The sequence below is a fragment of the Leptosomus discolor genome, chromosome 1 (assembly GCF_034619465.1).
Source record: "Leptosomus discolor isolate bLepDis1 chromosome 1, bLepDis1.hap2, whole genome shotgun sequence".
Classification (NCBI taxonomy): Eukaryota; Metazoa; Chordata; class Aves; order Leptosomiformes; family Leptosomidae; genus Leptosomus; species Leptosomus discolor.
The window spans coordinates 70,123,923-70,139,293 of record NC_141391.1 but is presented as its reverse complement, the minus strand read 5'-3'; the positions used below and the strand labels follow the sequence as shown (position 1 = coordinate 70,139,293).

The 15,371-nt window shown below is 35.3% G+C and overlaps 1 protein-coding gene across 4 annotated transcripts in view; it reads left to right on the top strand.

The window, feature by feature from the left end:
* Positions 1-15,371, top strand: part of MRPS9 (mitochondrial ribosomal protein S9) — a 54,425-nt gene that overhangs the window by 15,861 nt on the left and 23,193 nt on the right. For 3 of the 4 annotated variants that reach the window (XM_086482136.1, XM_086482138.1, XM_086482135.1), the window contains exons 5-8: positions 1,877-1,956; positions 8,120-8,202; positions 10,885-10,960; positions 13,667-13,835. In XM_086482136.1, the coding sequence (XP_086338262.1) occupies positions 1,877-1,956; positions 8,120-8,202; positions 10,885-10,960; positions 13,667-13,835 (408 nt within the window). Of the gene's footprint in view, positions 1-1,876; positions 1,957-8,119; positions 8,203-10,884; positions 10,961-13,651; positions 13,836-15,371 lie in introns of all 4 variants that reach the window. The other variant, XM_086482137.1, reaches the window with a different exon arrangement.

The window sequence follows — 15,371 nt, the reverse complement described above, 5'->3', positions numbered from 1 at the left end:
AAGTTTTCCTGGTAACTTCATTTCTCTAAAAACTTAGAAATTACAGCTTTGAAATTGCCAGTAGAGAGAATAGAGAGAGTGGAAACTCTCCCAATCATGTCTCAGTTTTGGCCTGAATGCCATGACTCTGCACTCATGTCCATATTGTCTTTGGTCTTGCTCCTGAGACACTGTATGAAGTCCCAGTTGTCAGTGATATGCCAGTATGTTGGTCAGTTGGTCAGTGAGAACTTCACAGAAATCGCTAAGTTTTATATAGAATATCTAGAAGATACGTCAAAACCTGTTGTCCGCTTTTGACTCACGTTTGGTATGAACCAGTAGTATGGGTGTGAAGTTCTACGTTCACTGAGCTATCAAGTCCCAGATGGACACTTCTAATTATCAATTTCTGTCTTTCATCCTTCCTTTTCCTGTCCTGGAATTAATTAATACTTGATGATTTTGGGGCTTTGTGTGCCTTTTAGAAAGCTGTCTAAATTATCTGAAATTTTGGAGTTTCAGCTTTCAGATGGTATCATGCATTATTTTCAAACTTTACAGTATTGTGAAGTAAAAAGTAGAGAGCAAAAGGGTAGGAGAGAGTTAATTGTTATGCAGTTCTAAGATCCAAGGGCTGTTTTATGGCAGAACTAAGCTACTATTCTGTGTGCTTTCAGGACTAAAGAATTCTTTGAAATGCTATGTGTCCTGAGGAGTATAGGAACTAGTTAGTATAAATGTTTATCTTTTTTGTTTACATCTAAAAATACACTTGCAATATGTATCTCTTTTAAGGTGGCTTTGTCTTGTCTATGCATTATGACTTCAATAACTTTGAAGTACAAACCCATAAATTTATACTTCAGAATGTTCACTGAACAGTAATTTCAACAAAATATGCTTTCACAGCTGCATACATGGAGATTCACACACTCCACTAGTAGTATGTGTGGGTAAAAGCCCCCTGTATTCTTTCAGTTCTATGAGTTACCTTCAGCTTCTGCCGTATTATGTCTTAACGTTCCAATGCAATATGTATCGTGCATACGTATAGAATCTTTGTGTGTTGCTTTTAGATAGCTTCATTTGAACATCACTGGATAAAATGGCTGGGAGTCTCTCTACAGTTCAATATGTAAAAAGTTCTCAGGTTTTTGGCACTTTTCTTTATTTGGAAAAGATCCTAGTCATGTTATATTTAAGTTGTTTTTTTTTTTTAAGTTGAAATTTATTTGTCCTTAAATAATATTTTTAATGAATGAAATAAACTGGATGTGCTGAATTAATATGGAACATACGTTTTCTTGCTGAACTAATTATGTAAATTATAGCATAGGTTTTTGTATTTAAATATCCCAAACCTATCAACATGCAGAAGTCCTAAAATCACCCAAGTTGTGAATACAGTTGTGTTACCAGCAAAAGATGATTGTATGAATACTTACTTTACTTTAGACGTGTTATACTAATAAAAAACTTGCTCTGGATTTAAAGCACAGTTTTCCAGAGCTGTTAGTTAATCTTCCATCTTTCACAATCCTTATGTAGATTTAGGTTGTCTCTTAATTTGTACTTCTTCCTGTTCTAAAATGGATACTTCTATCTGTAATACCAACTGTACAGTCTTTGAAAGTTTCTGTTTCCCTCATGTTAAATGATATTTAGAAATACTGTATTAAATACCTGGTTATAGTTGCAGGTAGAGATTGGTTTTTAACAAAGTCGTCTAAATCATTAGATTTCTACGCAGGTTGAACACCCGTAAAATGTCTTTGTTCTGTGGTATTTAAAAAAGTAATCAGTATTATGAAAGAGGTTTTTAACAGCAATTAAATACAATGGATTTTTTTAGTAAGTGTATATTGCTTTCTTGTCTAATCTTGCTTTTTGTTAGAGATCCAGTGGGGAGAAGATGGCAGACCATTTCACTTTCTCTTTTATACGGGCAAGCAGTCATATTATTCATTAATGCATGTAAGTATGTTATAATCTGTAATAAATAATGTTATTCTAGAGATGCGTATCAGGAGCTCCTGAGTTTACTCATGTTTTCACAGTAGGCCGTAATATCACCACTGAAGCTAAATGCAATGTAAATTTTTATGTTACAATATCCATCATTAGGGGCATTTTTATGCCACATTTAAGAGAACAAACTACATAACAGTTCTTGCTTTAATTTTTGGTTTATTTTACAATTTTGGCTGTGGACTGCATTTGAATAGTCTGAACACTTTCTTGTAGGCTACAACTGGTTAGTAGCATAAGGTTGATAGTGGAGAATGTGTATACAACAAAAACGGTTAGTTCTAGGAAAATTCATTGTAGAATAAAATGTAGGGGTTTTTTTCCCTCTTGAAGGGCAAAGCTATAGGAAACGTTATTTGTGCTGACATTTAGTGTGAAGAAAATTTGCATTTAAACTACTTAATTGATTTTTCTAAGACTGTTCCATTCATGCGAACTTATTAGTATGGTTCCAGGAGTAAAGGATCTGCATCTGTTTACCTTTATGAAAAAAGCTGTATCTAATAGAACATCACTAGACCCTGAATCTTAACATGGATTATGAGCAGGCATTTCATATCTATAACCATCAGTGGCGCAAGCATTATCTACCTCTTTAGATGAGTTGATAGAAAGATGTGCATGTTTCTTACGTGTACTTATAGAAGACAAAAGCATTAATAATGTATGCAGGCATACCTAATTGGACAATCATGTCAGATTTTGTTTCCTCATTAGGTTGTCTTAAAAAGTTAGTTCTATGATTAGTCTGTTGTACAAAAAAAAAAAAAAAAATAATTTTTTTAAAAATTATGTTAAATTCAGTTCACAGCTTTACTGAGTGTAGTGTTTTTATTAGAATTATCTGATATTTATTTGCGTTCTGCGTACCCAAAGGACAAAATCCCCTCTTGTCAGGTACATTTATTTCTTTGGGAGAATAAAAAACACCCCCCACCCCCCCCTCTTTTTTTTTTTTTTTTTTTTGTTGTTGACCTTGGGCAAATGAGCTTCTTGCCCTGGCAGAAATGAAATGAATGATAAATGTTGAGTGTGTCTTTGCTGAGTAATGGAGCTGCAGCATAGGCTTTCCACAGAGGTTTTCTCCTGCACAGCCTGAGGCAGCCCGAGGACCCCTGCTGTTCATTTAAATAGGTATGTCAAATCTGCCTCGAAACGCCGCTGGTTTGATCTGTGGTAATATTTGTGAAGGTTCCATATGGACTTGAGCCCCCTGCAGTGCTAAGAAATAATGTACAACGCTTCATGGTGCAGACGCAAATTTTCTCTGAAAAGGGATGCAATGCTGCGTTTTAGCTGTCGGAGAGGATGATGGAGCTGACGCGCTAGGCCTGTCAACTTGTTACACGGATGGGTTGCACGCAGCGAGGCTGTGGAAAATCTGTGCCTTTTAACTTTTCTACTTAATCACGGTTGTAGCATTGCCTTTAGACTGTATGCTACATTAATTCTCTTCCTGCCTTCTGCCTTTCATCCCAAGTTTCACGGAAAAAAGTAAAGCATGCAGGTCTTGTAGAGGAGCCTTATCAAACAGCTGTCATCTGACAAGCCATTTGCATTTGTTTTGGCTGAAACAGAGCAACCCAAGGGCAAGATGTTTTGTTGCATTCCATCATAATGAAGAAATTACAAATTTTACAAGTTTATTTTTAGCCCTTCCTAGCAGTTAGGAAGAGTATGCAAGCTTGCCTTGGAAATCTCTAAAAGAATAGTGTGCGTCTTGCTTCTAACAGCCTGGCAACCACCTTCAAACAAATCGGTTAGACAAATGCATTTTTCATTAGTATAGGATACTTGAGTGTTCTTTGACTGTTTCTGAATACTTTCATCAAATAGGCTTCTATAAACCTAAATCTGTTAAGTGAGGTTTAACAGGGTTTTTTTAAGTCAGCCAAATGAAAGCCGAAATCTGCAGGAAATTCCCAGCGTTGTTTTAGCCTCTTATTAGACTAATGTGTATTTAAGAAAATGTATTTTTTAAGTCTCAAAGCTAATTAATTTGGATAGGAAAAAAAAAAAGGGTTGTATGTTAATACAGTCTAGTGTAAGTAATAAATCCCATTTGAGGATGTCCTTTAAATTGCTACATTAAGTCTAATAAATCGTATAAACATAATATTTAGCTTAAACTTGTATGCCATTAATTACTGCATAGACTCATGTGGAATGTGAATTTTATTAAATGCCAGTAATGTAACTAGTCACAGCATTATTTGTTTACTTAATTCTAATAAATGATGTTATCTACTTACTAAAAATAAACTGTGTATATTCTCATGTATTATAACCACCAATATATATGTTGTTATGACTTGAATATTAAATGAACTTTTTAAAGGATATTTGCTTTATACTCCATTGTTGTCTTTGTCCTGCCTGTTGAATAAAGTGTAGCTGTAGGGAAACGAACAATTTGTTTTTCTTCCGTAATACAAAAGAGTGTTTACTGCATGAAACACCATTTCAGAAACGTTTGATAGTATATTTGATCATTGTTTAACTTACAAGTTTTTCGGAGTAATACCGTATTTTTGTAATGTGCAGAACAAGATGAAATGGTCTCTTCATACCATTCTGTCCAGCAAAATAGTAGTTTTATGTAATTGTGTTTCTTGTGTTTTTGTAGAAATATCAGGGGTTGTAGATGAGAGGTAAATGCTCTGACAACAGCTTTTTAACTCTTTAAAAAACCCAAAAACCTGAAAAAAACCCCAAAGTATATGCTGAAGTCAAAACCACATAAGAAGAAAGAAAAATGCAAACTGTGGTGTAAAATGTGATCTCTACAGCCAAAATGTTAAAATAATTTCTTTTCACATAAGTCTCTCTTTCGAGGGTTCCATTTGCTACTTTCTTCCCTATTTTTTTTATGTAGAGTAAAATAAGAATATTAGTTTTTTATTTTAAAAGAGAGCATCCTTGTAGAGATCTGAAATTTGATCTGTCTATTAGAAATGGGAGCATTTCAGTACGTAGCCAATCTTGTAAAATCAGCGATTTTGATTGTGTAATAGCTGAGTTTACAAGACACACAGATGTGTACATTCATGAATTGGACTATTGAATCCTGAAGTGATTAGTAAAATCTTCACCTGCCAGCTTTGAAAAAGCAAGTGTGTCTTCAGAAGCTTTCTTTAGCCGTTGGGGAGTGAAGATTTGTCAGATAAATTATTGGGCATTACATGTGATTCCTGATTTTGCAAAGGCTCATCCACATACTTTACTTCACACGTGGTTCTTTTAGTCTTATCTCTATACAGAGATGAAATACATGCATTAATTTTTTTTTAATACATCAGACCAAAATTTTATTTCATAAGAGATGCAAGTCCACTTTCATTGCCAGAAATATGCAGGAAATTGTATTTAGTGTTTCTCTTATACTTGAAAGAATTTTAAAATACTGCTTTTTAATGTCAACTTCATCTCCTGTGTAAAGGGTTCTTTGTATGAGTGTATGTGATTACTGTAATTTAACCAGAACAGTTTAAAGAGATCATTTTAATTCTTAGAAGTGCAAAGTCTTAAAACTTAAACAGGCTGTGGAGTGTTCGTATTCTTTGGGAATATCTAGGGAGGGTCTTCTGGAAAATCTTACTGTTCCAACTGTTGTAAAGCTTGCTTTGTCATTGTAACAATGAATTTCTGAGGCTAAAAACTAGTGGGTGGCAACCCTTATTTTGTTTGCCTGTGTTTATCAGTAGTTTCTGAAGATGATGACAAAATCCTTAAGTCTTCCTTTAATTTGTGTCACTTTACCTGAAACTACTTCAGTTGCTGTTGAGAAGCAATTCGGACTATAGTCAGTCTGTCCTAAGGTAACAACTGTGATTCCTTCCCCCTGCCCTCTCTAAAGAACTGTGATATAGTTGTGGTTTTGTTGAACTCCTGGTTCATGTGTTTTTTGCTGACCATTCTGATACATAAATGTCCATGCCAGGGTGTAGTGAGGATGATGGTTTTTCTGAGGAGGCAGCCTGGTGGCTGCTTTCACCAGGTAGGAGGGTGACACTCTATGCCTTACGAAGGCAAGAGGTAAGGCGAGAGGCTAGCAGTAATGTGAAAAACCTCCTTATACATTTACAAGACCTCATAACCCAATACCTGTTCTGATCATCTAATACCCAGATATCTTCTTTGTGCCTCGTTTGACTTCTACTAAATGCAGAAACTGGCAGAGCTCACAGGAAGCCTGTGCCCACCGAACTCTCCCCGGATAACTGAGGGGCAGCCACAGCCCTCCTTCCCCTTCTTTTCCATCCCTCTGCAGTCCAGAGGAGAAGCTTCCGTGCTGATTCTTTTTTGTGTCTTAACTACAGATGCCTAAAAACTGCTTGGTGTCAGGCACACCTCATGCTCTCTAACCCAGACCATGTCAGTGCTTTATTGTATAGTCAATAATTTTTGCAGCCTAGTAGTCAGCTCTGAATGGAGCCAATAAGATTATTAGAGTGATGTGACATTAATCTTGCCCAAAGTAGTGCTACCGTATCTTGTTATCTTAGAGGTCTATGGATATGTTTGTGAGGTTTGGAAATATTTGAAGATATGATTTGTTGTGCTTTTTAATATGATGTTTCTTGTGTTTGAAGATAAACAAGACTTAAAATTTTAAGTTGAAAAATTTTCCTAGTTCCTATCTGATACAGTTATCTCTATCAAAAATAAAGGATTTCTGAAAGGCATGCTACTATAATATACCAGTTCTTATGCTGTCTCAAAAGGAAAGTAGACAATTTTGTGCTTCAGGATTTTATACCGTGGAGTTAGTTCAAAAGTGCTTTGTTCCGCTGTGATGTTAAAAATGTTACCAGTGACCAGCACCAGAGAGTTCAGTGCTTTGACTGTAGCTCAGATAACAATCTGTTCTTAGTTCATATGCTTTAAGTACAAATATTTTTGGTATATGTGTAAGTGCATTTTTGTATTAGTGGCTAAATCGGGTTGAACAGTAGATGTCTATAACTAAGCAAAGTTGGGTTTTTTTTAATGTAAACTGTTGCAGAAATTTCATTGTATTCTGCTGCAGATCACCGTATTATCTTAAGAACTGGTGTTTCGTTGGTTAATTTCTGACAATACAGAGCTGTTGCACATTTCTTCTTTTAATGTTTTTAGTAAGTAACACAAAGAGAATAAAAACCTCCACGACTGATGCTGCTTGTCCTCACTAACACTGTAGTTTCTCGCTAGTATTTGCTAAAATTCATTATATTAATAAAGTATATGAAAGTGATTATAAGCTTTCTGTTTTCACTGTTGTAATTCAGAGTATTAGATATTATATTTTGCAAGCAAATAATCTCTGAAAGTTTCTGAACTGGAAAAAAAAAAACCCTGCTGAAAATACTTTATTAAAAGTGTGTTTCTTCTGTAGTGTTTTCAGTGTGACTTTTTGGAATGTTTTTTCCTTTTGTTTTCCTCAAGTGGTAAATTACTGTCACAACATCATTTGAAAATAGTGCAGCTAAGAATTTCGAGAAAACTATTTAAAAAACCCCCGCCAAAATTCAGAGTAAATACGTCTTTAATATTTGAAAGAACAGAAATTCTGATTATGGTAAATATACAACTTTGTGTGTCCCTATAGACATGTGTCCCTCCTATAGAGGGAGTTCTGGCCGATACAGACCACCAATAAAGCTGATGCTCTAAATGTAGAAAAAAATCTAACTAAATTAAATTATTTACATTCTTAAAGCTTGTCAGTATTTTGAGGAAGTCAAACTGCAGTGTGGATGCACCGATAAAATTGTTGTGCATTATGTTTTGGAGTTACATCCGTTACACAAATGTAGTTGCCTTTCTGCATACAGTTGGGAATTTTTTTTGACAAACGTGTGTAAGAAGGCGACAAACACTGTTGAAGAAAAATAAAACTTAAAATTGATTAGTTTGAACTGCATATGAAAATATGTACACTATCCAAGTGTTGGTTTAGATCTAAGTTGCCTTTATTTTTTTCAATTGTCACAGCTCTGCTTGTTTTCTGATCTCTGTATTTTAAGTATTTGGAGAGTAAAAGCACATAAATGTGTGTTCTAAATTACAAAATCTAAATATTAAATAGAAAAAATGCATTTAAATACTTTTTCAATATACTTTTTAGGAAACATATGAAAAATTGCTGAATGTTGAGAAATATCAAGACCAATTGACAGCTCAAGACCTTCCTACTCAGAAGGAAAAAAGGTAGGCTTAGAATGAACATCGATACTAGTTTTCTTAAAATGCTTCAATATATTGTTTTGGCACTTCTTGTAGTTCCCCACCCTACCTGCCTTTTATTCCACAAACACATTTTTAGACTTTTTCCCTGTTCCTTGTCTAATATTTGCATGATAATTTCAGGTTGAAAAGTCTTACCTGTAGTATGTACGTGTGGCATGCTCGCTTCTCACTGCTAAGACAGGGAAACCTGAGCTATTTCTCTTGCTCTTTAATCTCTCCCTGCTCTTTTCAATATTCTTTTCTATATAAAAGTTCTGAAGAGTCATATGAAAGTAAGTAGAGAATATCCAGGATTCTGTGTTTCTGTATATGAAGTTTTCTAATTATTTCTTTATTAAAGGTTTTTGAAAAAAACAAGGTGAACGCTTTATAAAAAAACAAGGCCCTTTAAAATACCAAATAAGTTGCTTATCTCTTAGAAAAATCCTAAGGCCTAAAGCTGAGCTCTTTAATAGTCTTTCATTAATTACACTTCTTGAATATTTTTCGTTACCAATATTTAACTTGAAGAGTATCAAAATATTTACTTTCACTCGTTTTTTTAATGGCTTTGAGCAGCTAAGTAATCAAAATTTTAGAAAAAGTTTGGTGGGTTGGATTTGTTTAAATATCACCATTATTAGTAATTGAATTTAGTTTGTCTTCTTTTTTTCCTCTGTAACTTCTCTGGTATGCACAGCAAGCTCTTCAGCTAGTTAGCCACTGGACGGAAAAGATACATGTCAACCAGAAGCAGCTATGGGAGATGCTGCAGTTGTTAGTTTCTTGTTGCATACAGTCAGGATTATCTTTGAAATGTGAATATGCTTTAAAACCTGTTTGCTTCTCTTAGACTGTATTCTTGATTTTTCTATTTTGAGATTTTTTTGCAAGGATTTTATGATATATTAGAATATTAAATTAGGGAAGTCTTTAAAAGAGATGGATACAGCTGGGAAGTTTTCATTTTAGCATTTACTGATTTTCTGTATAGTTAGTTTTTTCACTGCAAGTTTTTATCCTTGTTCTTGCTGTGTATTTTCTAGCCAGATTTATGTGCTGTTCCTGGTGCACGTCATGTTGGTTTGTCATTTCTTAATTTCAGCAATTTGTTATTTATGTTAGGAAGAGAAAGGATTAATCTGCTAAGATTATTTCAGTTTATTAAATAGCAGAAGTTTATGTTATAAATAGTGTCCTATGACCCACAGAATGTTTTATCATAGATTCATGTTAGTTTCTGAGCAGACAAGAGAACAAATGAATTTAGTTTCTTGGTGTATGCTGCTGAAAAATAAACTGACTCCTTACAGAGCTCAGCCAGTGGATTTACTGATGTGAAAAATGACCTAAAGCTAGTCAGAGTTGAAAGGTTTTTCCCTGTTAGGTTTGTAAAAGCTTAGAGAATTTAAAGGATTTTTGAGACTGATTTTCCACACTGGATATGGTACTTCCTCTGAGATTAGCCTGGATAATTTATCTCTGAAGTGTAGGTAGAGGGTGGGTGGGAAGGGCTGGTTTGGTTGGGTTTTTTTTTCCCAGAAGACAATGTATTGTGGATGCATTCTGTAATATTAACTATAGAGTTAGATCTGATCTTGAACTACTTTGAGTTTACGGCTTTTCACATGTAAAAAAATTTAATGACTTCACTGGAAGTAGCGATATGTAAATGCAAGTATATACTTGAGTCTCTCAGGATTGGAAGCTTTTTAAAATTACTGTTAAAACCAGCATTGTTTCTAAATAAACGTTTCTCGTGCCCTGACTCAGAAAAGCATTAAAATACATACTTAAGAAGAAGTACTACTTAAAATCACCTTCAGAAGGAGTGCTTTTCTGAATCACAGCTTCCTTAATGCTGCTGAAAACAGTCATTAAGACTTGTTTCTAAAATATCTGAAGAGGTAAGAAACTGGTTACAGCTTTGACTTTAATTTAACTGATAATGTTGGCATGTATATTTATGGTGGCATTCTGTTTAGTTGGTCATTTCGTATCATATGTATTTCACAAAGATTTGTTTCAAGCTTGTTTTTTCTTTGTGTTAACATCTCTGTATGAGGCTGTTTTCTTAGAAATTTCTGGTTTTGCTTTCATCAGTGCAGTTTCTTTGCTGAGCAGGTCAAGATTACACAGTAGATAAAATACTGTGTATTGTTGCTGCATTAGTACTTTGACTATGCTTACTGCTCATGGAGTTTTTTTGCATTGATCAGAAAATTAAAGACCAGAGGCAAAATTCTCTTACTTTAGAATTTGATTTTAACATTCTGCCTTTGATTTTGTTCTTTGCTGCTTGTACACCAAATTTTTCTTAGCAGCAGGCTTTTTAAAGCTGAGTCCTAAGTTGTGGGGAAGATGGCTTCCTATTACAGTATTACTCTAGCTCAATCTCGGACTTCAGTAATATGAATAATGCATAACTGATACTCATAATTTTCATGTGGTTAATTCAATATGTGAAGTTACCATCCCTTTCAAAGGATAGATCTTTTAAAATCAGTGTAGGCCTTCTCATGTTTACTATAGGAATGTGATCTGTATTCATTTGTTGTGGAAAATGTATTTCTGAATGAAGACTGACTGTATGTGTGGTCCTTTGTGATGTAACTCTAATTGCATGGTTAATTAAAGGGAGAATATATGTGATATTTTAAACAGCAACCTGGCTGGCAGCAGATGGCTGACTAAGATTGAATTGGAAGAAATGTTGTTAGAAAAACTGTCAGATGGTGATGTAAGTAATTAATCTTTCTAATCTTAAGGAAACTTGTGTCTTAAAAAATACGGACTCTGGGTGCATTTTTGGATGCTGGAAAGGTGCTATGTAGAAGCAGATGCTCTTCAAAAGAATTTTCGTCCTTCTCATAGAGTCTATATATGCTCACAGCACTGTCACATTCATGATGTGTTGAAAAGTGACCAGTGTCGCTTTTTGTATCTAGCACAATACGGAACTACTGAAGTTTTTCCATTGTTACTAACATAGTTTAGCTTTTCTTCTGGTAAAATTGTGAGGCCTAGAGCACTTGTTCCCTGTCATTTAATTATGTAGTCAGGAATGGAGTATAGCAACACTTTATAATAGAAATAAATAGTCATTTGTTCTGGTTACAGATGAAAAAAGGGGGAGGACTAGAACCTCTGTTGCTTATTGTAGAGGAGGAGTAAATGTTCGAGATGGGAATCACGATGGATTTGTGAAATGGTAAACTTGCACAGTTTCTGGTAATTCAGTCTTAAGGACATGATAATGATAGAAAAATCGCAGAGAAGGCTGATCAGAAATAAGGAGTCCCTTTTCTTTGTGATTGGCTACAGAATCCAGTATCAGAAACAAGATACAAAGCTACATAGATCTGTGGTCTGATACAGATACCTCGTGTTATATTCTCCTTGGTATGAATACGGTGGGGTTTTGTGGTTTCCCTAGTATCTGCAAGCTGTTTCATTGTCTAGATTTGGAGTCCTTCTTTACATATATCTCTGGGAGTAAGACTATCTATCCTGATAGTTGTACAGTTTTTTTTTTCTCGGCTCAGAGCCTTTTCCTACAGTCCTCTAAATTGCATTAGATTTTGTAACAGCAGGTTCAGTCTAACTGGCCAGCTTCAGTTTTGTTTTGGAAGTTTAAGCTTGAACATGATAGTATGAAGGAAGATAACACTATTTGTCTGAGCATCTCAAGTATTTTCTCACCTAGAAACTGTATTCTTAGCTTTTTTTGTCCTGTGGACAGCATCATGGCAAAAATAGCATAGCAGCAAACTTGCCCTTTGCTGACTTGTCATCCAGAGTAGTAACATGTGATGACTTCCTTGTCTGTGAGCGATGTGAAAAGGTCTTGAGCAGATTGTGGTCTGTAAGCATAAGTTAGAAATTGCTGATGTAAATTCTCCGTCCTGGTATACACAGGAGTCTTCCTCCACCTTGCTTGCAGTAGAAGCAGTTGTGGCTTCAGTGTGTCCAGTAGCACCTGTATTTGGAATGGCTGTTTTCCTCCTCAGGCTGCCAGGAACTGGTCTAGTTGTACAGTTTGGTGTTCTTCACTGCTTTTTCTGCTTTCTCTTTCACTGGTTTTCGTACTCTCTACATCTGTAAAAGTAGACTGCAGTAAACAAAAAAAAAAACCAAACAACCAGACCCCAAAACCTGTTACATGCTGGCCTCTCACATGTAAAACCACAAAGCCTCAGCCTGTAGGAACAGACATTGTTTAAATGTGCTTGAAATGTTTCGGTATGAGCTACGAGTCTTACCTGCTCAGATTCTTATATTTTTGCTATTGCAACAAAATTTTCTGTGGTGTTTCCGTTATTAAATAAAATCAGAGGTATTGATGGATTTTTTTTTTTTCCTTTGCATTCTACAAGTGAAAACTGTTGGAAGCTTTCTTCATCTATAGCCGCTATAATTTTTGTATTTTTATATTTCTGCTCTTCAAAGGCTTTACCACATGTCTGTGTCATATTGTTAGACAGAAATAGCTTTCTGAGTAATGTCGGAGTTCCAGGGGCTATTGCCCCTATTAATTTTGTGCATAAGACTCTGGTAACAGAGAGAAGAAAAAATACTTTTGATAACAGCTCGTAAGTAAAGAAAATGTCAAAAATAAGGTTATGGTATCTATATGAAAAAAAAAAAATCCATTTTAGATGATAGCATACCTCTTATATCCAGTGACCAGCTGTCTAGTGCTCCTGCCAGTAACACTTCATAACAGGGCATCCTAGCTTTTAGCACAAATGGGTTAACACGGTGGTGTTTATTCTTTAATCACATGTTGAAGAACTTTGGAGGGGGGTGTAAGGGGGAAGGAGAACCACACAGTAGCAAAGGATAATTTATTTCAAGAGGTTGCCCTTTAAGTCAAGTATCTCTTGAATTTTTAAATAGCTTGATTGTTCAGTTTTAAAGGAAATCATAAACATTAAAGTTACTCAGCTTGAACAACCAGAGATAGATGGATAGGTATTTCCTGTGTATTTTAAGAAATATAATAATTTAAGAGGTTTGGTTTAGTGAAATAAAATTATTTCCAAGTCAGTGAACATGCTGACTTACTGAAAATGGAGTGAAAATCGTTTCCTTTTGCCGTTTTTATAAAACAATATTAAAAGAATGAAGACACTCTCCCCTCAATGTTTTCTTTTAAAAAGTGAGATGAACTTCAGTCTAATACAATAATCCTGTATTACAAAGGGGTTGGTTATGTTTTGAATTAAAGCTTCATTGTTGCCTGAAGAAAGAACTAAGTATCTTTAGTCACGCAAAAAATTATGCATCTGCATGCTGTTCTTAAATCATCATGTAGGTGCAAAAGTGTCATCCTGTCAGAAATCAACAATAAAAGCAAAGTAGGAAAGATCAATTACATAAAAATAGAAAGTCTTAGCAAATGCAATTACACTTGCATCCTTTAATGAAGTCTTGTTGTCTACAGTATTCAAGATTTATTCAACTCTTAGAAAAATTGGCGGCGTTGCCATGTGGTGACATCGAGGAGAAGTATATACAAAAGTTTTCCAAAGAAGTTCCGGTGCAGTTACAAAAGGTAGTTATTGAGCCCTTGAAGTACGATGAGCGAGGAGTGGCCTTCAGCACCAGTACAGGTAATACTTCCAAGTAGGCTGGTAAGGATGCTGAAGTTGGTACGGGTGCTCTTTGCGCTACTTTCTTTATAGTACGTACAACATTGCTGAATGTGTCGCTACTTCATTTTAATGCTTATGTATATATTGCCTGCGTAATTGTTAATTATGTTATGACAAGATCTGGTAACAAAGGTGAAGTTTTCAGCACAGAGTCTTGTCTGTATTTCTGTAGAATAGAACCTCTGTAGAGAGGACCCTGTTGTACTACATATTGTGGGATACAAAAGGACTTTCTCTGCTGGCAAGAGCTGACTGTTGAACTTAAATGGTGGGGGACTAGGGGAGCACAAACACATGTGGAGAATCCCATGGATGTAACAGTGTTGTTGCTTAGTATAAAAGTGGCATGCTTAGGCCACTAAGTAGCCTTTATCGTGACTTTGATAGGCAGTCCAGCAAAGGAGAATTTCAAAGATGTAAAGAATAAGTAGCAAGGCATTTGGATATTTACAAACAGTTGAGGAAAGTGCAAAGAGGGAATTCCTAAATTTTTTAAACAAGTGGATGAACCACAGCTGGCATGGGACAGAGACGGGAATGAGTCACTGGTACCGAGACAGAGGGGACGTTAGAGAAAAGCCGTGAAAGGTCCTGTCTTCTAAACACAGGCTGCTTACATTTGTGGAGGAACACACAGTGGAAGAATGATATGATATGGTGTGAATGATTGCCTAGAAAAAGTAATAGGAAAGTCGAGCTTTCTGGACAAAGCATATGCACATGCACACACTTTATATGCTGTATATATATATGTAATAGATGTATTTTATATATACATTTAAGAAGAATCTTAGAGATGGTGTGTGTTCTTAGGCAGCGGGCAGCAGATGATAATAAGAACAAAGGTTGCAGAGAATTTGAGGGGCAGAATGGCTAGAGAGCTCTGTTCTAGCTGGGTTGGCTTCAAGATGATGTGACAGCAAGGAGATGTGAAAGCGCCAAACTGGGATTTAATCTACACTTGTTTTAGATAGTGTTTTCAGAGCAGTAGTTACTGCAGCTTGATAAACGTGCAACCCGTGTTATTTAAGAAAAGCTGTCAGATTTTATAAGTTCAAGAACAGTCTTGTTTGTGTCCTATCACCCTCCTAAATTAAGAAAAATGTCTAATTTGTTTCATAATTTCTTTATCAGAATGTTTGCTTCCTTTGTGCTACAGAAGATAGGTCTTAGGCTTTAGCACAGAGAATTTGTCATGGTTTAACTTGAAGTTAAGGCACTTAGAACTGACTGTAAGTGGTAATTTCTGAGGAAACTGCAGTAAGTGATGCATGGGCATTGCTTATACAGTATAGTTGAAGTGTTAACTTTTCCTTGTGAATATTCTTAAACTTCTGTACCTTTGTATGATTTTATGAACTATTTTAATATTACTAGAAATTGTACTTATGGTAAATGTAGGCGTTCCACAAACTATTTATTTTCATATACTGTGACGTCATCAGATCAAGAAAGTGTCCTGATCTGCTGAAGTTATGGGAGGCAGAGTGTTAC